The sequence below is a fragment of the Manis pentadactyla genome, chromosome 1, assembly GCF_030020395.1.
Source record: "Manis pentadactyla isolate mManPen7 chromosome 1, mManPen7.hap1, whole genome shotgun sequence".
Taxonomy (NCBI): Eukaryota; Metazoa; Chordata; class Mammalia; order Pholidota; family Manidae; genus Manis; species Manis pentadactyla.
In genome coordinates, this window is record NC_080019.1 from 189,645,965 (window position 1) to 189,667,798 (window position 21,834).

Genomic DNA, 21,834 nt, shown 5'->3' on the forward strand with positions numbered 1-21,834 from the left:
ATGCTTACTGGATGAATAAACGACCATTTCCCAGCAAAAACTGCTATCAAGCAGGTGAAAACTGAATATAAACTTCACCGTGAGTTTTTAAAATGCAATGAAGTAATTGCTTCTACAGAGGATAAACACCAAACAGAGCTGTAAGAGCTCAGGGATGATGAAACGGTGAGGCAGCAAGAAGAAATAAAAATATAAGAAAAGCTTAGGAAATAAGTGGAAGGCAAAATCTAAAATCATCCCAGAAAAGGAGGTGAAATTGGGGTACAAAATACATATAGGACAGAAATGAGAAAATTCAAAGAAATTAAATGAAAATTTTAGGATGACCTAAAATGAATCACCAAAAAATGATTAATATGCAACACCCAACTTACGCATAATGAACCCAAAAATAAAATAATGGTAAAAACAAATATTTACTGCTATGATTTTAAAATATTGAAAGAGCAAATGAATGGGGAATGTTCAAGAAAAAGATTTCAGTAAAATTATTCTTCTAAAAGGAAAGAATCCTTGAGGAATCAGGCAAAAAGATCACGTCACTTAGAGGGGGAAAAAAATTAGACTTCTCCATAGCAAAATGCATTTCAAAATCAAAGTACAGCAATACCCATTACAATGCTCATGGAAACCAAGCACGGCCCTGGGAGTCTGAGCCTTCCTGAACAGCTGTTCCGGGCTAAAGGAGCTTTACACAGGCAATGCCACACCAGACCCCGAGAACACCGGACGAGAATCCTTGAGGGACTACCGGCGGCTCCGTCCAAGGGAAGGCTGGGAAAACTAAGAACCCATTGCGAAGATTGAATGCACTGAACTCGAAGAATAAGACGAAGAACAACGTGATGATTACAGTGAGAGAACAGAACACAAACCCAAGTCCTTGCGGTGCAGAAATTATTTAAACAACAGAATTGGGAAATGAAGAGAGCAATGTGGGAGGTCATATAACACACCTGGTTTCCTAATTTCTGACACCAGGGGTTTAAAAATAATGTCATTAAAGCCATGCTTCCCTATAAAGAAGCCACCTGAGGCTATTTAAACTCAACTTTACATTAACTAATATTAAATAAAATGTAAAGTTCAGGTCCTCAGTTGGACTAACCATGTTTCCAGTGCATCATGCCGGTGGCTATCATAATGGGCAGGACAGTACTGACTGAAAGTTAATTAATCAAACAACACAGTACAAATAAACTTAACAAAGGTAAACACCAATAAAGGTAATACTTGCAAATGACTAACATCGGTTAGTAGAAGAGAAGAAAGGGAGAAGGAAAAGAGAGGAAATCATTAATTTTGTCATTGTTCATAGTTGGGGATTAATAAATAACATCTGAAACAATCTCCCATATGACAATCCAGCAGTGACAGAATTACTGTCAAACATGTCATATTAATAAATGGGTTAAATTAATGTCTGTTAAAAACCAGACATTCAGATTATATCTCAAAGCAAAACCCAATTTTATGTCCTCCGACAGCGAAGCTCCTGGAAACAGCAGGGATGTGGGTGGATTTGGAAAGGATGGAGAAGAGAGGGTGAGCAGAGGTATGTGAACGTGAAGGAGTAAATCACACGCTGCGCCCTTCATAGCAGACCCGACTGAGCCCAGAGAGGAGGTGCGACACTGTGAGTGCTGCAGCTCACACGAGAGACAAGCACATTTCTCTCCGCGATCAAGGGGCAGCACACACACTCGCAAAGCCAACCACAGGGACACCAGGGGAAAGTGAGTCAGACACCTTAGCTGCAGGGCTGTTTCTTTCCTCCCTCCCCTGGCAGATAGAAAGGACAAGAAGCAGGATGTTAAGGGCCCAAGTTACACCAGCAGTAAGAGGTAACTGACTGGCTCGTGTTCAACTCTACACCCTGAAAATGGAGAATACATTATTTGCAATTGAAAATTGCAAATACGTTATTTGCAAAAACTGACTAAATTAGCCCATGAATAAGTCCAACAGTTCTTCCTTTAGAAAAAAATAGCAAATCAAGGAAAAAAAAAGGGGAAAGTAAACACAAATATCTGAAATAAGAAATAAGAGGGAAACAGTAGAGATCTAGAGGTAATTAAGAGAAGATACCATTCAATGGTATTTGAAAAGTTGATAGAGTGAATTATCTTTCTAGGAAAATGCAATTTACTCAGACTAATTCTAAAGGAGACATGAAACCTAAGCTAATCAATTAATTACCATATAAAAAATAGAGAAAGCTATATATAAGGGCCACACACACACCCCAACCCAACGTGTCAGGCCAAGTTTCACAGATCATTCCAACATAGAAATAACAGAACATTCCAATATTTAACCATTCTAAAACATAGAAGAGGAACTTTAAAAAAATTAAGCAAAATATAGTAATGACACCCAAGTAAGACAGAATCTATATACACACTCACATCTATATACAGAGAAAACTAGGCTTTTTTCACTTAAGAATACCAATGCAATGGCCCTAAATAAAATATTAGCAAATACTATCCAGCAGCAATTTAAAGGAATATTACACCACAACCACCTGGGATGCAGTCCAGGAATGTATGGAGAGCTCAGTTATTGAGGAGAACTATCAACACAACTCACAATGTTAAGAGCTCTCCAGAAATCATACAGTCATCTTCACAGATGCTGAAAGGTCACTTGCTAAAATTTAATATTCATTCTTGATAAAATTCTTAGTTAAATAAGAAGAGAAGAATATTTCCTTAACATGACAAAATATAATTACCTTCCCCAAAAAGCCAGCATCAAACTTAATAGGCGAGTAGATACATTGCAAGTAAGTCAAGAATACAAGGATGACCACTCTTACCGCCACTAACATACTGGAAGTACTAGTTAATGCAATGGAACTAGAGAAAGAAGTATGAAAATTGAAAAGGAGAAGATAAAATGGTTATTACTTGCAGATGATATGATTACATGCCTGAAAGAACCCAAAAGAATTCACTGAAAACTATCAGTGTGAAGGAAATTTCAGGAAGGAAGACAGCTAGGTACAAAATTAATATACAGAGATCAGTAAGACATCACGTTCTAAACAATGATCAATGAGAAGATACAATGGAATAAAAGATTTTATTTTCAAAAGCAACAAGTTAAAATATTATAAATCAACTTAACAGGAAATGTCTAAAACCCTAATAAGACAGAAGCTTAAAACATTAGCTGAAAGCCATGAAAGAAACAAACAAAAGCCATGCCATGTTTTTGAACAGATAGTTTTAACATCTCTAACATGTCTACTTCCCCAAATAAGTCTGTACAGGCAAAGCAATCCTAAAGAACAAATACCAGAATTGTGAAAATTCACATGGAATAAGAAGTTCTGAATGGAGAAATGAGGGAGATGGGCCCTAAGAGATACTGTACTGCCACATAATTTACATGTGGTGCAGGACACACACAGGCTGAAAGATCAACAGCACGGAATGGAAAGTCCAGAAACAGGCGTACGTAGTGTGGGAACTTAACAGATGACAAAGGTAGCATTTTAAATCGAGAAGGAAACTGGCCAGAGAATGCGGAAAAAATTAGCTGGAACCGCAGAGCAAACCTTTGTACACAAAAATAATAAATAATAAATATAAGCCACCTAATAGAAAAACCAAAATATAGACAAAAAAGGTGAAGAGGATTAAGAAGTACAAACTTCTAGTAAAAAAATAAGTCACAGGGACCCTCCTACACTGTTGGTGGGAATGTAAAATAGTTCAACGATTGTGGAAAGCAGTATGGAGGTTCCTCAAAAAACTCAAAATAGAAGTAACATTCGACGCAGGAATTCTACTCCTAGGAATGCAGCAACCCAGTTTCAGAAAGACGTATGCACCCTTATGTTTATCGCAGCACTATTTACAATAGCCAAGAATTGGAAGCAACGTAAGTGTCCATTATTAGATGAATGGATAAAGAAGATATGGTACATATACACAATGGAATGTTATTCAGCCATAAGAAGAAAACAAATCCTACCATTTGCAGCAACATGGATGTAGCTAGAGGGTATAATGCTCAGTGAAATAAGCCAGACGGAGAACGAGAAGTATCAAATGATTTCACTCATATGTGGAGTATAAGAACAAAGAAAAACTGAAGGAACAAAACAGCAGCAGAATCACAGAATCCATGAATGGATTACAGTTACCAAAGGGAAAGGGACTGGGCAGGAGAGGTGGGAAGGGAGGGATAAGAGCAGGGGAAAAAGAAAGGGGGCATTACGATTAGCATATATAATGTGGGGGGGGCATGGGGAGGGCTGTGCAACACTGAGAAGATAAGTAGTGATTCTACAGCATCTTACTACGCTGATGGACAGTGACTATAATGGGGTGTGTGTGGGGGACTTGGTGAAGGGGGGCGCCTAGTAAACATAATGTCCTTCATGTAATTGTAGATTAATGATAACAACAACAAAAAAATACACCAATGTTAAAAAAAAATTTAATGCAAGCCAATAAAAGTTTCAGCTATGTTTTTTTGAGGAATGTGATAAAGTTATTTAAGGTACATGTGATGTGATGTCAGAAGATGATGGATTAGGAAGTCCCAACCTTCATCCCCCAACAAAACAATTTAACAACAACCAGTCCATGAAAATCGACCTAGTAGAGCTCCAGAGTATAACCAAGAAACTGCAGTCACCCAAATGGAGCATGAAAAAGGATGAGCACCTAGGAAAACACAGAGAGCATGTTACCTGCTTTGTTCCATCCCCTGACCTGGCACAGCTTGGCACCGAGAGGAAACCCTTCAGCCATCACCTGCCCACTGCACGGGAAAAGGAGGGCAGGAGGGCCTTGGTGGCCCTGGCCACCGCCAGGGGTGCCTGCGGCTCTTGCCACTGGGACCTCTGTGGCCTTGGCACGTGTTGACTCAGGCTGATGGTAAATATGGTTTGTGCATATGGAATGGAATCTTATTCAGCTTTTAAAAAGAAGGAAATCCTGCCATTTGTGACAACATGATTCAACCTGGAGTACAGTATACTAAGTGAAATAAGCCAGTCATAGAAGGACAAACACTATGTAATTTCACGTACCTGTGGAATCTAAAATAAACTCTTGGGAGCAGGAGCAGAATGGTGGTTGTTTTAGGGCCAGGGTGGAGAGGAAATGAGATGTTGGTCAAGGGGTACGAAGTTTCAATTATGCAAGATGAGTGTAAGTTTTATAGATCTAATGCAGAACAATGTGAATATAGCTAACAATACTGTGTTATACACTTGAAATTTGCTAAGAGCATAGATCTTAAGCATCTCACCCCCCATACACACACAAATGAAAATAGTAACTAGGCAAAGTAATGGATGTGTTAGTTAATTTGACTGTGGTGATTATTTCACTATATATATATATATATATATATACATCAAAACGTAAAGTTATAAACCTTAAATATATATAATTTTTTGTCAATTATACATCAGTAAGATGGGGGAAAATGAGTGTGGAAAAATATATTCTTCCATAAGTAGATAAGTCAACTTGGATAAAAAGAGCATCAGAGAGAAAAAAGAGCTTACACAATGGAATACTATTCAGCCTTAAGAGGAAAACAAATCCTACCATTTGCAGCAACATGGATGGAGCTAGAGGGTATTATGCTCAGTGAAATAAGCCAGGTGGAGAAAGACCAAATGATTTCCCTCATCTGTGGAGCATAAGAACAAAGGAAAAACTGAAGGAACAAAATAGCAGCAGACTCACAGAACCCAAGAATGGACTAACAGTTACCAAAGGGAAAGGAACTGGGGCAGAGGGATGGAAGGGAGGGAGAAGGGGGAAAAGGGGCATTACGATTAGCACACATAACGTGGGGGGGAGTGGGGAAGGCAGTATAGCACAGAGAAGATAATTACTGATTCTATAGCATCTTACTACGCTGATGGACAGTGACTATAATGAGGTATGTGGTGGGGACTTGATAATGAAGGGAATCTAGTAGCCACAATGTTGTTCATGTGACTGTATATTAACGATACCAAAAAAATAATAATAAGTCACAGGGATGAAAAGTATAGCAAAGAGAATATAACTTATCAGTAACTACACTTCCTATGGGGAGCATTTCATAAAGTATGTAACTGTCAAATCACTCTGTTGAACACCTGAAACTAACATGTCAACTATACTTCAATTAAAAAAAAAAGCCAATATAGATGGGATTAAAGATGGCGGTGTGAGAGAAGACACAGAGGCTGCCTCCTAAAACTGGATACAATTAGAAAATTTAATTGGTGCAATTAATCCTGAGAGAGCAGCAGGAAAGAGGACGGCATCAGACTGCACACACCTGGAGAAAAGAGCGGACCTCAGCAAACGGGGTAACGTACCAGAGCTGTGGCTCTGTGGAACCCGAGCCCCTCCTCTACCCCAGCTCACCGGCAGGAGGAAGACAAACGGAGCAGGGAGGGAGTGGAAGGCTTGGGACTGCTGAATACGTAGCTCCGGAGATCTGCGCTGGGAGCACAAACCTACATGGTGCTTTCATGAGACTCGCATTACTACTGGTTTGGAAAGTTAATACAGGCAGAGTTCCTGGGGAGACTGGGATTCCAGCTGCTTGTGGAAAGCAGGGATCCATATCTGGCTGCTCTGGAACAAAAACTTATACCTGTGTGCCCGGCCCACTGGCTCAGGCAGTGGAGACAGGCACAGGAGCCAGGAGGCGGGGAACAGCTCTTTCCTACCCCCAGTACTGCTCCCCTGCGACCCCTGACATTGCTTCAGGGGCTCAGCAGCTCCAGAATAGAGCTTCTGGACACTAGAGGGCGCCATATACAAACATGAAACGCCAAAGGAACCTTGTTCAGAGTAAAATTGTTAATACAACTCCCGAGAAAGATTTAAATGATATGGACCTCGTGACTCTTCCTGAAAGGGAGTTCAAAATAAAAATCATCAACACCCTAATGGAGGTACGGAAAGACATCCAAGAACTCAGGAATGAATTCAGGTCAGAGATCCAATCGTTAAAGAACACGATGGAGGGTATTAAAAGCAGGTTGGATACGGTGGAGGAGACAATAAATGAAATAGAAACTAGAGAAGAGGAATACAAAGAAGCTGAGGCACAGAGAGAAAAAAGGATCTCTAAAAATGAAAGAATATTGAGAGAACTGTGTGACCAATCCAAGAGGAACAATATTCGCATTATAGGGATACCAGAAGAAGAAGAGGGAAAGGGATAGAAAGTGTCTTTGAGGAGGTAGTTGCTGAAAACTTCCCCAATCTGGGGAAGGACATAGTCTCTCAGGCCATGGAGATCCACAGATCCCCCAACACAAGGGACCCAAGGAAGACAACACCAAGACACATAGTAATTAAAATGGGAAAGATCAAGGATAAGGACAGACTGTTAAAAGCAGCCAGAGGCAGAAATAAGATCACATACAAAGGAAAGCCCATCAGGCTAACATCAGACTTCTCAGCAGAAACCTTACAGGCCAGAAGGGAGTGGCATGATGTATTAAATGCCATGAAGCAGAAGGGCCTGGAACCAAGATTACTTTATCCAGCAAGATTATCATTTAAATTTGAAGGAGGGATTAAACAATTTCCAGATAAGCAAAAGCTGAGAGAATTTACCTTCCGCAAACCATCTCTACAGTCTATTTTGGAGAGACTGCTATAGATGGAAGATGGAAGTGTTCCTAAGGTTGAATAGCTGTCACCAGAGGTAATAAAACCACAGTAAAGAAACTAGAACAGCTAATTATGAAGGAAATGCAAAATTAAATTAACTATCCTCAAAATCAGTCAAGGGATAGACAAAAAGTACAGAATTTGATACCTAATATACAAAGAATGAAGGAGGAAGAAAAAGGAGGAGAAATAGAAAAGAACCTTTAGATTGTGTTTGTAACAGCATACTAAGTGAGTTAAGTTAGACTCTTAGATGGTAAGGAAAGTAATCTGGAACCTTTGGTAACCACGAATCTAAATCAACAACTGGAATGAATCTCGAAGGCATTGTGCTAAGTGATAAGGCCAGATTCAAAGGGTAATATCGTGTAATCGTATTGATGCCATTTATATGACATTCTGGAAAAGGCCAAATATGGGGCCAAATTAAGTCCACAGAGATAATCAAGGATACAGGGCAATATACTACTTTCTTGACAGCAGGGTTATATTCTAAAAGTGGTTAATAGTTAAGTAAAAAAAAACATATAGAAGTCAATCAGCTCACTAGAAATGGAACAGTAACAAAATACTGGTACTAATTTGTGTGGCTTACATATATATATACTGCCAAAATAGCAGAAAATATATCATCATTCATTCAACAATTGTTTTTGGCATGCCCACCATCCAGCATGAGACACAGGGCAGTAAACAAGAGGCAAAGCCACCACTCAGGGGGCTTACATTTCTGTGCTGCATTCTGGTGCTTTGCTAACACAGTGAAACACAGCGGGTTTCTTCTAAGTACAGCACGCTACAAGTATAGGTGCAAATAGTAAGTAAAATGGGCTGACAAAAATCAGCTATTGTCCAATGGCGATAGCTCTGAAATTTCTGGTTCTAAAACTCTCTTGAGAGTCTAGAAAAGAAACCTGAGCCACTGAGTAAAAACTGAGGAGAAAGGGGTAAAATAAGGTTGCCAATACTAGTTACAAAAAGTAAAAATTAATGAAAGTAAGTAAATATGGGCTATTGAACACAGGCATATGAAATTCAAATCCTGGTGTGCTGTGTGGTTTCAGGGGTTAGATACTATCTATTAGCAAAATTATGTGTTATGATAGGGAATACTGGATTTCAGATTTCAGTAACATTAAAACTCATAGAAAGTTCAGAACACTGACATTCATTTGTAACTATCAGTGTCAGTGAATGTGAAGACCCCAGACTAGAAACCAAGAGCTTCAGACAGCTCCAGTTACAGAGGAGTCCAGACACTGGCCTGATTATATGCCAGTAATGACCATGGAATACAGGGAGTTGGCCAAAGAAAATGCTTTGAATAGCCAGCCCACACTTACATAATGAAGAACTTACACAACCATCAGATTGAAGGCTGGTCTGAGTAAGCTCATGTATGAATGAGGTCAGTGTACCATGTGAATCCAAGGCGAGCCTAGGCCTGGGCAAACTCCAGGAATAGAGGGCAAGAGGTGAGTCCGGCAGCAAAAGAGGCCCATGGCTCAAAGGGCTCCTGAGAGGCAGGAGCTCAGCGGAAGGGCGCCAGGGCTGACCCTGCGCTGCCCCACAGTCTGGGGCAGCCTCTCTCCACTTCCGGTCAGGCCTGGGTCACACAGCCCATGGGGACAGTAAGGTCCTACTGTGGAAGGCTGTTAAGTTGAACTCTGGCAAGTTCTAAAGGAGCAATGTGGGAGGGGGACAGAAGAATGTTCCTGCTCAGTCTGATACTCCTTCCTATTACCTGAAATTTCTTAGCAAGCAAAAATACTGGAATTTATAAAACAAATATAAAATTTTTGAAAGATCCAAGACATATAGTCAAATAAGACTACTATTATCTCTTTTAAATTAAAAGCAGTTTATTCTTTTTCTGATAATTATTGAAGAGGGGAATTTCTGTCTACCTAGCCCTTACTTTTCCACTGATGGGACTTTTGTTCCTTTCCCAAAGATTATGATTTGGGTTTTAGAGTAATGGTCTTAAACTAGCTTTTCTGATAAAGCAAAGGAAGAACCAAGATTTGGCTGACGTCATGTGTGACAGTAAAACCACAAGCATGAATAAGATGTCATCATGGGGGCTGGGCAGTGAGGCTTAGCCGAAGTCAACCGGCACTGGGGAGCAGGCGCACCGACACCACACACCAGGAGAAGCTGCCCAATGGGTAGGATAGCCCAGGTAACCGCACATTTCTCAGACCAGCTCTTTCTCAAAATCAGAAATCGGGAGTCAGAAAAGCTTGATCAGCTAGAGGTTCCTCTCAAGAGTCAAATGCTACTGACAATCTCATACTGCCCTTCCCAGGGAAGTTTAAACATCAGTAAGGAGAACAGTGGAGGTGGCCAAGACCCCACCAGCTTCTACTGGGCCTATACTGGCCCAAGACCCCCAGGTGAGCAGGTTGTTGAGACAGAAACTGGCAGACAAGTAACCAAGGATGGTCAGTCTTGGTTAGTCCCTGGCAATCAAGGATGGTGGGTCTGATCAGGGAAGGCTGTGTGGAGTAGGAAGCTACCTTTTCTGTATTTAAATCCTCCAGTAAATAAAAGCATGTTTTAAGTCTGGTTGCATGTGCTGAATTTTACCTCAAAGTTGATAGAGCCTTATACATTTTGGTGCAAGACAAAATAAAAATAAGTTGGTATGAAAAATCTTCAACATTGTCGGCCCTGGCTAGTCTTCACATCCTATAAGCAGTACTTTCCAACTGTGAACCACTGGGCCCTAGGCCTGTGCAGATGCCTCAGCAGCCACTTTGGGATCTGAGGATGAGTCAGGGAGGACAGGGGGATCATTTCAGATGGAAAAGCTCTGCATTGACCTGCTTATAAAACAATCATTCTACTAGGTATTATAAAAATTGATATATAGAATTCTTTCTAAGATTTCATTTAATAAAAGTTTCATTACTTAAAATGAGGGGGGATCTTTATCCTAAACAAACAATTTGTTCATTTTATTGGGCTGTTTATGAGGAAACACTTTAGTTTGGGAGATAAAAGGTAAGATGTATTTTCCATCACCTTGAGGAAGGCACTATTTTTTAGCCTGAATTTTCTTCCAACTCCAAGTGAGAGAGTAGACTGACTCTTCAACATAGACAATAAAAGACCACGGCAGTCTTTTTAAGAACTACTCACCAGACAGATGTGTCCAGGAAGTCCTCTGTACAGGTAGACGATCATCATGAAATTGACAAGAATCCTTCACTTCACAAAAATATTTTACAACAATCCTATCTTTACCTGTGTTTGTATGGAAAAGCATCTGAAAGGACCCAGAGCCCCACGGCTAGAGAGCAACCATGCACAGCACACCAAAGAGCCCAGCAGCCTGGGCCTCCAGCTACACCCAGAACCGAGCAGCTGGACACAGGACCGCACTAACTCACCTCTCCCTCAGCTACCCAGCCAAACAAGGCGAATGCTATATTTCTGAGCCCTGGACCGCTGTGCTTTTCGTGTTGGCATGATATGTCAGTTGTAGATTTGTTAATAATGCTCTTCTGAAACAGTCTGGCCTTCATATGCTCACCGGGAGGGGAAAAGGGCAGCCCACCAGCCAATGGCTAACAAGTGACCCTGTTTTCCAAACCGAAGTTGAAGCCTAGAAAAGTAACTGTGGTAGGGTGGTGTCACAGATTTGCCTAGCAAAAGAAGTGCCTTTATATATAACAACTACCTGACTGAAACAACTGAATGACATGGAGATATATTCAGAGCTAAGGGGTTAAAAGCTCCCAAATGTAGCTTAAATGAAATGCACACGGGAAACTGGCTTCAACTTACAACTCTTTAGAACCTTCCTGTGCTAAGCCAACAAGCAGCGTGGGATAGAGGACTGGAGAGAGTGCGGGAGCAGAGGGGCAGGCGCAGTGACAGGCGGAAGGGCCAGGAGAGTCATCTCTGCCCAAAGGGACAGGGCGCAGTGGTCAGAAGTGCAGGAGAACCGGGCAGTGGGCAGGTAAGGATGGCAGCAACCAATCACTGCCTGGCAGTGAGAGAGCTGGGACGTCTGTAGGGAGGGTTAGCTTGAGTGGACAGTGGTAGGACAGACCAGCTGGGCTCTGCCAACTCAGGCTGGGGCAGTAGTGGGGAAGGGGTCAAAGAGGGGGGTAAACAGAGAAGAGCAGTGTCATCACCCCAAACATGCCCAGGCTGCTGGCTCTCCAGCCAGTGAGCAGCACAACTGGGAGTTCAGTGCTGGTCACCATAGGATGGGGCCAAAGGAAAGACTGCAGGTTTCAGGCCATGGAGAAGGCATGGCTGGCTGCCCCAGGCTGAGTCTGGGATGATGCACGGTCAGGAGGACCCGACTGGGGACTCAGCACCTACAGGAAGGCAGAAGAAACCCAACCACCCCACCAGAGTCAGAGCAGCCTGGCCGGCCAGCAAGGTGCCCATGACATGCTGAGACTTGTCCAGTTGCAGAAGAGTCTAGAAATCAACACACCCACAGTGGTCAGGCATGCTGACTAAAGCTCAGGCCAGTACAAAATTGGCTGTAACAGACACCAAATGGAGAACTACATGAAGCATTTTATTGCATTCCAGTTTTCAAACAGGCTTGGAGAATTCTGAAAATACCTCTCATTCATCATATAAGGGTAAGTTTACAACTTAAGAGACAGGCCTTAGCAGGAGTACCAGATTATTAGTGAGAAAAGAAATCCACTTCAAGTTTAGAGGACTGTGATTTTTTAAAAGGTTCACACTTTCCACAAAATTATCCCGAGATCCCTCCTTGCTCCAAGATCTACGTTTTTAAACCATAAGGACTCATGTATCAAGAAACTAGTAATACAAAGAAGAAGAGTTCGGCTTTTTTATACCATTCTAGCTTTGCAAGTTTTCTTCATAATGAACTGTTATGTGTAGGATTTTTCCTCTTCAAGTTCTTAACAAGAAAATTGCAACCACATAAGACCAAATGAAAGTGCAGAGGTTCTTGTGGTAACAGTGACCAGCCCACTGTGCATAGACCCCTTACCAGTGCGCCTGGCTATACTGCATGGCAAACGTCTTATTTATGTTTTTCATAACATAGTATTTAACAGTGTCATTTTCACGAGTTCGTGTTCCAGGACTTGGAGTATAAAACATCCTGAATTTATGAAAATGAAACAATTATATTTACATTACAACAAGCTATACTAGAGGGCATTTTCAGCCAATAGGCTCCTCTGGTGTACTGAAAACATAATTTGCAATGCATCTGAGTCAAACTCTTTGATCAAGAACAGGTTCATACCACGCAAAGAAGCACACAGCACTACCAAAACCACATCCAGCTTTTAGGCAAAAATGCCGGGATCTCTTATCTGTTCTCCTTGGTCCCCAGCCCTCCTTCCTCCATGCCCACCATGGACAGACATCCAACAATCTGTAAAGTACCTGCTGAGCATCTGAGCCACTGCAGGTGTACTAACGACATGACTGACATCGAGGCTGACAGTGCAATTCTGAGTGTGAATGGACATGGGAAAGTGTACCGACACCACCCCTCCAACCATGAGAGCTCCTAGTCTGGGTAACGACCTGTAACGAATGTCTTAAAACATTATCTCATTTAATCCTCACAACAAAACCTTTGAACAGGTATCAGCTCCATCCGGCAGTGGTGAATTAACCCTGGAGCAGGGACACAGAATCCTGGATGTGGGAATACAGAGACATGCTTTCAAATTCTCACGCTCATGTGTGCCCTTGGCATGTCACTGAATTCTCCACTGTGAAATGGGGTCAAAATGCCACCTCTTCAGAATCTGTGAGGATTAAAGCAGTCTGTGGGTGGAAGGGGTGTACTAGTGGGCATTATTATAAAATAATACTGGTTCAGTGCTCTCATGGGATATTAAAACTTTTGCTGGAAATATGAAATTAGGGAATTTTTCATCACTTCCTGATCATCTCATACCCTACATGGGACTTTGGAAACACAAGTCAACGTCTGGACTCAATGAGAAGAGCTCTTGGGGGAGGGTGCACAGCAACAAAGCTTCAAGCCCGAGGAAGGCCTCCTCTCTAGGTGCTGCATAAACGGCAATGAAATACCAGGGATTCAAATTTTGGATAATTTTCTATTTCTGATTAGAGAGAAGACGACCATATTTATGGAAATTCTGAAGTCTCCATTTCTGTATTTATTTGAATCATTCCCTTAAGAATGATTGTACTAGAACAAATATAAGTCATGGGGGGTTCGTGTGCGGCAGCAGGGCTGTATCAAAATAAGAATTAATCTTACCAGTACCTGTCTGGAATTCATACCTAGAATATTATATATAATTACAAAGCAAAATCTACAGTATACCTATAAGAATTTTCCCTTTCTGATCAATGCATTTATGAAATTATTAGTCTTACGAAGTTTGTTCAAGTATTTAAATAAAACTTTTGAGCACCTACCAGGCGGCAGTACAGACAGGCCTAGGAACACAAGTACAAACATAACTGAACACTTGCATTCAGCACTCACAGAACCGATTAACTGCAGCAGAAGTTAATCAGTGCAATGACAGAAGTATATACGAGATGTGCTGGTAATCTATTACAGGCTACTGCTGAATCACGGAAAATCCTCTACTCCAGCCACAATCTCACTTTCTGTTTTAAAGTTACTCTTCTCATAAGGAATTTTCTAAAATTAACATTTTTAACTTAGAAATTACTGTACACCTATGAGTGCGCATTGTTTTTATAACAGAAAACACACACTTCTAAACGATTCATGTGTCCAATTAAAAAAACCATAATGGGAATGAGAGGACATTTAAGTTGTACAAATATGAAAACGCTACACATCAAATCCTGTGGGACATGGCAGTGAAGTGGTGTTTTGGGCCCTCTCGTGGCCCCCCAGAGCGTGAGGCCGCTGAGCCAGGAAGCCTCTGCAGAGTCCTTTGGAGCAGCCTTTTGCCAGCACGTAGGTACAGCTATTCTGCTTTTTATAATCTCTCTCCTGGTCCTCTGCCCCTCTGTAGCAGGACCCGGATGGGGTTACAAAGCTGTCTGTTTTATAGTGATTCACCAACCTATTAAAAACAAAAGCCTTGTGGGATGCAACAAGTAGTCCTTAGAGGGAAATGTCTGCATTTTTAAAAGGAGGCTACAGTTTAATAAGCTAAACAGCCAACTTACGAAGTTGTTATTTTTAAAAAAGGGCAGAATGAACACAAGGGAAAGAGAAGAAATATTTTGAAAAAATGATGAAGTCGTGTCATTTTTTAAAAAGTGCTGCCAAATCAGATGAGAAGAAGTGACTGTAAAAGCTTGGGAAATGAAGTAAAAGAAACCTTTTACTGGATTGCTTTGCAAAAGTCTACAAGATCTTGTTTACTCTGCGTACACTGTTTGTTCCTTCTGACGGAAACCAGCAGAGCCAGGCAGGAGAAAGACTCTGGCCTGGCACTCCAATTTCAGAACCGGGTACAAGCATGGCCACCTCAGTGAAACTCCAGAAGGGGCCTTTCCCCGAAATGCCCATACCCTACTTTGCTCACTGCATACCACAGATGCTCCTATTCACACGTTAGCATCACCTTCTGTTCACACACTTACTTCTCTCTACTGACTTGTAAGCCTCCTGAGATCAACAGACACTGGTTAAATAAATTCATCTTGAATAAATAACAATTTAAAGAAGGATGAGATTGATGAGGATGTGGTGATATGGAAAGATACCCAAGAGAAAGATAACACTGCTAAGAAAAAGAACAAGTTTTGGGTGTGTGTGTCGGGGGGTGGAGGGAGTGTTAAACATGCACACGTATTATTCCCAGAACTGTCTGGGCACACACAAAATGTCAGGGGATATGTCCAGGGACAGGAAAAGGGGTTGGAAAGAGGAGGAAGGTCTTGAGTTTCCACTTTCCAGCCTCTTGTAAAATGTTAAGTTGTTAACACAGCATGCACTATGTTTATGTTTCAAAAAACTATTCAACTATAATTAAAAGAAAACTCCATCACGTTGTCAATTAGCACCTTTTTCTAGGAAAAAACCCCAATGTCAATTTTAAACCCAAGTATATCTTGGGTTCTTTGGTGTCTAGAGAATCAAAGCCATTTTCAAATTCTCCCATGATAACTAAGATACTGAAAAGCACAGTATCAGAGTCAGCACATTTTCCGAGTAGAAGTCATAGCAGTTTTTAAAACTGAAATGTTACAATGCCATTTACAGCACTCTTAGGAAACTAACAACTATTTATACATGACAAATTCCTCCATTTTGCATAAAAATGACCTCTCTTAGGGAAGCAGTACAACAATGTTGCATGGATGTGCTGTGAAATCTGACCGAACTGGAATCCAGGCTCTGTCATTGGCTGGGTGATCTTGGGCCATTTATTAACCTGTCTGGGCCTCAGTTTCCTCATGAATAAAACAGGAATGATGCTGCCTGGCTAACAAAACCCTACATCAGTGTGCCCCAGGCACCTCAGTGGAATATCAGACTGCTTTACAGGTACGTGGACAAACAGGTTTCACTTGAATGGCACCACTTATGCCTTAAGGATCAGGCTAACTAACGTAGGTGGCAGCCACCTCAAGCAAACCAGGAGTACAGGTATTATGCTCTGGCAGACTCACTGATGGGTCCCATCTTTAGAAAAGGAATCTTTACCAATGCTGTTGAGATGTTCAGAGAAAATGGAAAACCTGTATGTTGTTAGTTCCACCAGCAGCCAGCTAAGGGTGGGGAAGGTGGGAGAGAGGCCACCCCTTGGACAACCATGCTGTGAGCTACGCATGAAACGTGCACTGCTTGTGAGCACTGGGGCCTCATCGAGCAACTAGCCAGCAAGGATCCTGCCTCCTGGAGCTTGGCAAGCAGCCACCTATCCACCTATCCTGAATCACAGATCACGGAGTCTAACATGTGAGCCACGGGCACGTACGTCCTTTTTGTCACTGGGTTAGATTTACTGGTTTAATAGCTTTTTCTTGGCTTAAAAGCAACCATCTATTTAGGAGAAGTTATACTGGTTTTTCTTTTGTAATCACCATATAAGGTCTCCTTTTGAAATGCATTTAGTGTAAACACTGCCATAAGCCAACAACTGCTAATTCTGCTCCTGATAAGGGCACCAAGAGATGTGCACTGGATGGGCGGGGCTAACGCCACCTTCAACTCTGTCACCCACAAGGAGTCCCACAAGGAGTGTGTCAGACTTCCAGCTAGGTCAATTTTACCCTTTCATTTCTAGCATCTTCTCTAAATATACTTCCCATTGCTTATACCTCATTTATTTACTGGTTGCAATACAGCTGATACACAGTATTACATTGACTTCTACAACATAGTGATTTGACAGTTATATATATTACTAAATGCTCATCACAGTATAGTTACCATCTGTCATCACACAAAGATATTATAATATTATTGACTATATTCCCTGTCTGTACTTTCATCCCATAATTATTTTATATTAGATGTTTGTGCCTCTTTATCCCCTTCACCTATTTTTACCCCATTCCCCCACATGGCAACTACCACTTTTTTCTGTGTTTGAGTCTTTCTCTGTTTTGGTCATTTGTTTTTCCAGATTCCACATATAAATGAAATCAAGTGGTATTTGTCTTTATCTGCCTGGCTTATTTCACTTAGCATCATACCCTCTAGGTCCATCCATGCTGTCACAAATGGCAAGATTTCCTTCTTTTTATGCTTGAGTAATATTGCTGTTCTATATATGAACCATGTCTTCTTTAGCCATTCATCTATTGATGGACACAAGTTGCTTCCACATCCTGGCTACTGTAAAAAGTGCTGCAATGAACATAGAGGTACATGTATCTTTCTGTTTTGGTGATTTTGTTCTCTTTCGGGAAATTCCCCCAAGTGGAATTACTACTTGTACCATATTTAAAACCACAGAAAACACCTCAGCATCTCAGCTGGAGTAACATCTGAAAAGAATGTGCTAACTTTTTAATGAAATAACATTAAAGCAAAGTGTATACAGTCCCCAGTCACTACCTTCCCCAATTCCTATTTTGAACTTTTCCAAGCTATAGAAAAGTTAGGAGAATACAAAGTAGATGAGAACTTGGAACTGTCATACACTGGTGGAATGTAAAGTGGTGCAGATCCTTTACAAAACAGGTTGGTGGGTCTTCAAAAAGTTAAACATAAAATTACCATATCACCTAACAACTCCACTCCTCACTATATATCCAGAACAAATGAAAACATATGTTCACACAAAAACTTGTATTAGAATGTTCACAGTAGTATTATTCATAAGAGCCAAAAAGTGAAAACAACCCAGATGTCCATCAACAGATGAAAGGATAAATACAATACAATGTGACATATCAACACAATGGAATATTACACAGCCATAAAAAGGAATGCAGCACTAATACATGCTACAATTTGTATGAACATTGAAAACATGTGATAAGTGAAAGAAACCAGTTACAAAAGGCCACATACTATACGAACTCTACTTATATGAAATGTCCCGAATGGGCAAATCCAAGGAGACAGAGTAGATCTGTGATTGCCAGGGCCTGAGAAGTGAACGTTAATGGGTGGAGGGTTTCTCTGTGGGGTAATGAAAATGTTCTAAAATACAGAGTGGTGATGGTTGCACAATTCTGTGAACACATTAAAACTAACAATTCTATACTTTAAAAAAGTGAATTTTAAGGCATTTTAATTTGATGTCAATAAAGCTGTTATTTCAAAAAAAAGTACAAAGTAGACCCATATAGCCTTCAACTGGATTCACCAATTATTAATTTGCTTTCTCTCTTCTTCTCACATGTCAGCTCACACACACACACACAAACACATACACACGATTCATAGCTGGACCATTTAAAATTTATTGTTGCAACACTTTATTTCTAAATATTTCAGCATGTTGGAGTACTCTACAAAACCAAAATATGAAGATCACACTCAGGAAATCTACCACCAATACAAAACTATTATTTAATATACAGTCCATATTCAAATTTACTTATCAAAAAGTATGTACTGTATTTGGTTGTCCTGTTTAGTCTCTTAAACTACAAAAATTCCTCTTTAATGACATTGATATTTTTGGAGAATCCAGGCCAATTACTTCACAGAATGTTCCTCAGTTTGGATATGCCTGGCAGTTTCCTTATTAATGGATTTAGGTTAAGTACTTTTGGAGGGAATACTACACAAACCAGGTGTGTCCTTATCAGTGCATCATGCCAGAACCCTGTTATTAATGCCAAGACATGTCAGTCTCATTAGTGATGATGTTCCAAGTGGAGTTCACTGTTGGTCTTGGTTAGATTAGTGACTACCAGATTCCTTCATTATAAAGGTACCCTTTTCCCTTTGTAATTAATAATCTTGGAGGTGACCATTTGAGACTGTATAAATATCAGGTTTCCCCAGCTGTCTTGCACCAAAGGTGTAAGCACCCATTCGTGATCTGTCTGGTATTCTACCCCTTTTGATGCTGCCCTGCATTTATGTGACAAGCACTACCCTCAATTTTCTCCCAGTGTGACACCCAACTGTGATTTCAACGCTGGGGGCACATTAGAATCACACTTGGATCTCTGGTGGGGTGGGACCGGGACAATCATTCCTTAAAACTTCCCAGGGATTGAGTTTGACAGTAGAGTGGAGGTTCCCCAAATTAGAGGAATCTTGCACCATCTTCATTTTGCAAAAATGAAACTGAGGCCCGAGAAGATTACGTGATTGGCCAAAGGCATTAAACCTGTTAATGGCATAGTCAAGATTTTCATTTTTTTGGACTTGTATTTTAAAATGCCACTCCTGTACGTCATTCAAAGAATACAACAGGAGTAAACAGTAACTTTTGTAATGGTGTTAATTGCTGACCACGGCCTAAAGCGCATATTTGTGCTTTCAAGGTTAACCCTGACTTTCATTAGGCCGTCGCACTGCCTTACAAGTGAGATCGGGGCGTGTGGTCATCGCCCTCAGTGCTCGCGGCGAGAGCACAAGCCCGATGTTCAAGGGGCCAGATGCACAACAATGCAGCCCAGGTGCCCTCTCCGCACGCCCCTCCGACCCCGCCCGAGCCTTCGTCTGGCAGCCGGCCGCGCGCGGGAAGCACCTGGAGGGGACGCACCTGGCGGAGCACCCTGCTTCGCCCGCAGACACCCAGGAGCGTGCGAGGCCCTAGAGACGACGGATCCTGCAGACCCGCCCACCCTACTTACCCCGGCATGATAAACCTTGTTCGCTCTTTTAATCTTAATGTCCAGAGAGGTCCCCATCTCCAATACTCCGCTGCAGGAACCACTTCCTGCGGCTCGTGACCTGAGGGAAGTAGGGTCGCCCCGCCCCACCGAACCGGGGCCCCGCCCCTTTCTCCGCTCGGCGGGCAGTTGCATCACGTGACCTCGCTTCCCTCCTTGCGACGTAGGTGTGGTCTTACTCTTCGCCCCACCCCCGCCGAGCGTGAGGGGCGGAACCAGACTAGTCCCACCCCTTCCGTAAAGACAGTCTGAATACCGGAAATGCTCTCCTCCTCGCCAGTTTACTGGAGGGAGGGGGAAACGGGTTCTCCCGGCGTGCTCCGCGCTGAGGGGCAGGGCCGAGGCCGTATCCGGGGCAAAGCCCAGGCTGGGAGACCCACGCTCCCGTCAGGCCGCGCGGCGCAGCGGCACTGCGCTATTGAGCTGGCTGGGAGGCGGTCCTAACGGAGCACGGCCCTCCCGCCTCAGTCTCCTTCCTCTCGTCACCTCCAGTCCGACCCCACATTCCACTTTTCTCCCGGGCCAGGCGTCTGTTCCCGGCACGGCGGCGCTCTGAGTCTGCAAAGCGCCGGTGAGCGAGCCGCCCGGAGCCAAGGGCTCGCCATGCGCCGACCACGGCGCTGCGTCACTCGCCGCTCGGGGCCGCGGGACCTTGTGGGTGCTGAATATTCGCATTCTTGCTCGGAGTGTGGGAGGTGCGGCTCCCCGGCCCTGGACGCCGGCCGTGCGTGGAAGGGAGGAGCTCGAGGCCGACAGGACCTGCCTCGTCCCCTCCGGCCAGCAAGAGCTGACAGCCACCCTCAACAGAAATTGCTTGTGGGGAGTAGCCTCCGGGCGGGGCAGCAGTGCAGTGTTAGGTAACACACTACGTTTACTAAAATAAAATCCTTGTAAATGTTTTAAACGAGGACTTTTCCAATAAGCTGAAAGGTATAACAGTTCATTATTTTGGTAACTGGCAATGCAGTGAAGAAGTGCTTTTTGTTAAATTCCTTAGTTATGATATTTGTTTTTTAAAGTGACTTTCAGAATTGCATCAGAAATTTTCTGTAAAACAATAGCATGAATTAGTATCACGAGTGCCTCCCTGTTGAGAACTTTAGGTGTTTTCTAGGACAACACTGATGCTGTTATAGCTGCAATTGATTTTGAAAGTTGATACAAGGTGGTACTCCAATATTCAGGTTTCTGTCTACAGCTCCTCTCTGCCCTCAGGGCCTCCGTCTCTGTCTTGGCCATCTTTCTGGCAACTCAAACTCAGCAATTCTGAAACAGTTCATGAGGGACTTTATTCATCACAGCCTAGTCTTTGCAGTTCAAGAAGTGGATCTCTCTCCGCTAGACTCACCCATCATTTCCAACTGCTAAAATATCAATCTCAGTAGACAAAGCAGGGTAACAGGAAAAGAAACACCTTACAAGGATCCACATTCCAGACTTCCTTGCTTCAGCAAACCTGCTTTATGCTAACTTTACAACAGAAAATTTTTTGCTCCTTAAGGAGAAGTGTGCCATATTTTACTCATCTTTGTAGGTTGTACACAGTTTTTACAGAATGCTTGTGCAATGCAAACAGCTTTTAGTTCCAGCACTTTATCCATGTAATCAGTTTGTTGAGGCCTCTCTGTGATGGCTTCCAAAAATGAAACAGTCCACTTTTCTCCAAACATTGCACTTTGGAATCTTTTCCATCCCTTAACCACATCTAGGTGATATTGGTAATTCTCGGACCATGTCAGAGTGTTAGTCTCATGGCTTGAGTAGGCCCCTAGATACTTAATGAAGGTAAGAGGGTGCAAGTCCTGGTTCTGGCTCTCAGACACATTCCTAATGTTCTCTTCAAGGCCTGGCTGCTTCTGTGTTGAGGCACATATCTCTCAGCTGACCACCGCTGGACTTGTCTTAGTTGATCCCTGCTTCTCCAGATAGCTCCCCCTTATTTGAATCT

The 21,834-nt window shown here is 42.3% G+C and overlaps 1 protein-coding gene and 1 long non-coding RNA gene across 6 annotated transcripts in view; one reads left to right on the forward strand and one right to left on the reverse strand.

Annotated features, from left to right (window-relative positions):
* The window catches only part of VPS26C (VPS26 endosomal protein sorting factor C), a 48,509-nt gene extending 28,518 nt beyond the window's left edge, over positions 1-19,991 (reverse strand). For 2 of the 3 annotated variants that reach the window (XM_036899236.2, XM_036899233.2), the window contains exon 1: positions 19,848-19,991. In XM_036899236.2, coding sequence (XP_036755131.2) covers positions 19,848-19,904 — 57 coding nt within the window. In that variant the 5' untranslated portion in view covers positions 19,905-19,991. The remainder of the gene's footprint in view (positions 1-19,847) is intronic. The other variant, XM_057504517.1, reaches the window with a different exon arrangement.
* Positions 19,992-20,229: 238 nt separating this feature from the next.
* LOC118919412 (uncharacterized) overlaps positions 20,230-21,834 on the forward strand; it is a 64,845-nt gene continuing 63,240 nt past the window's right edge. For 2 of the 3 annotated variants that reach the window (XR_008998499.1, XR_008998496.1), the window contains exon 1: positions 20,237-20,743. This is a non-coding gene — a long non-coding RNA (uncharacterized LOC118919412). Of the gene's footprint in view, positions 20,744-21,834 lie in introns of all 3 variants that reach the window. The other variant, XR_008998497.1, reaches the window with a different exon arrangement.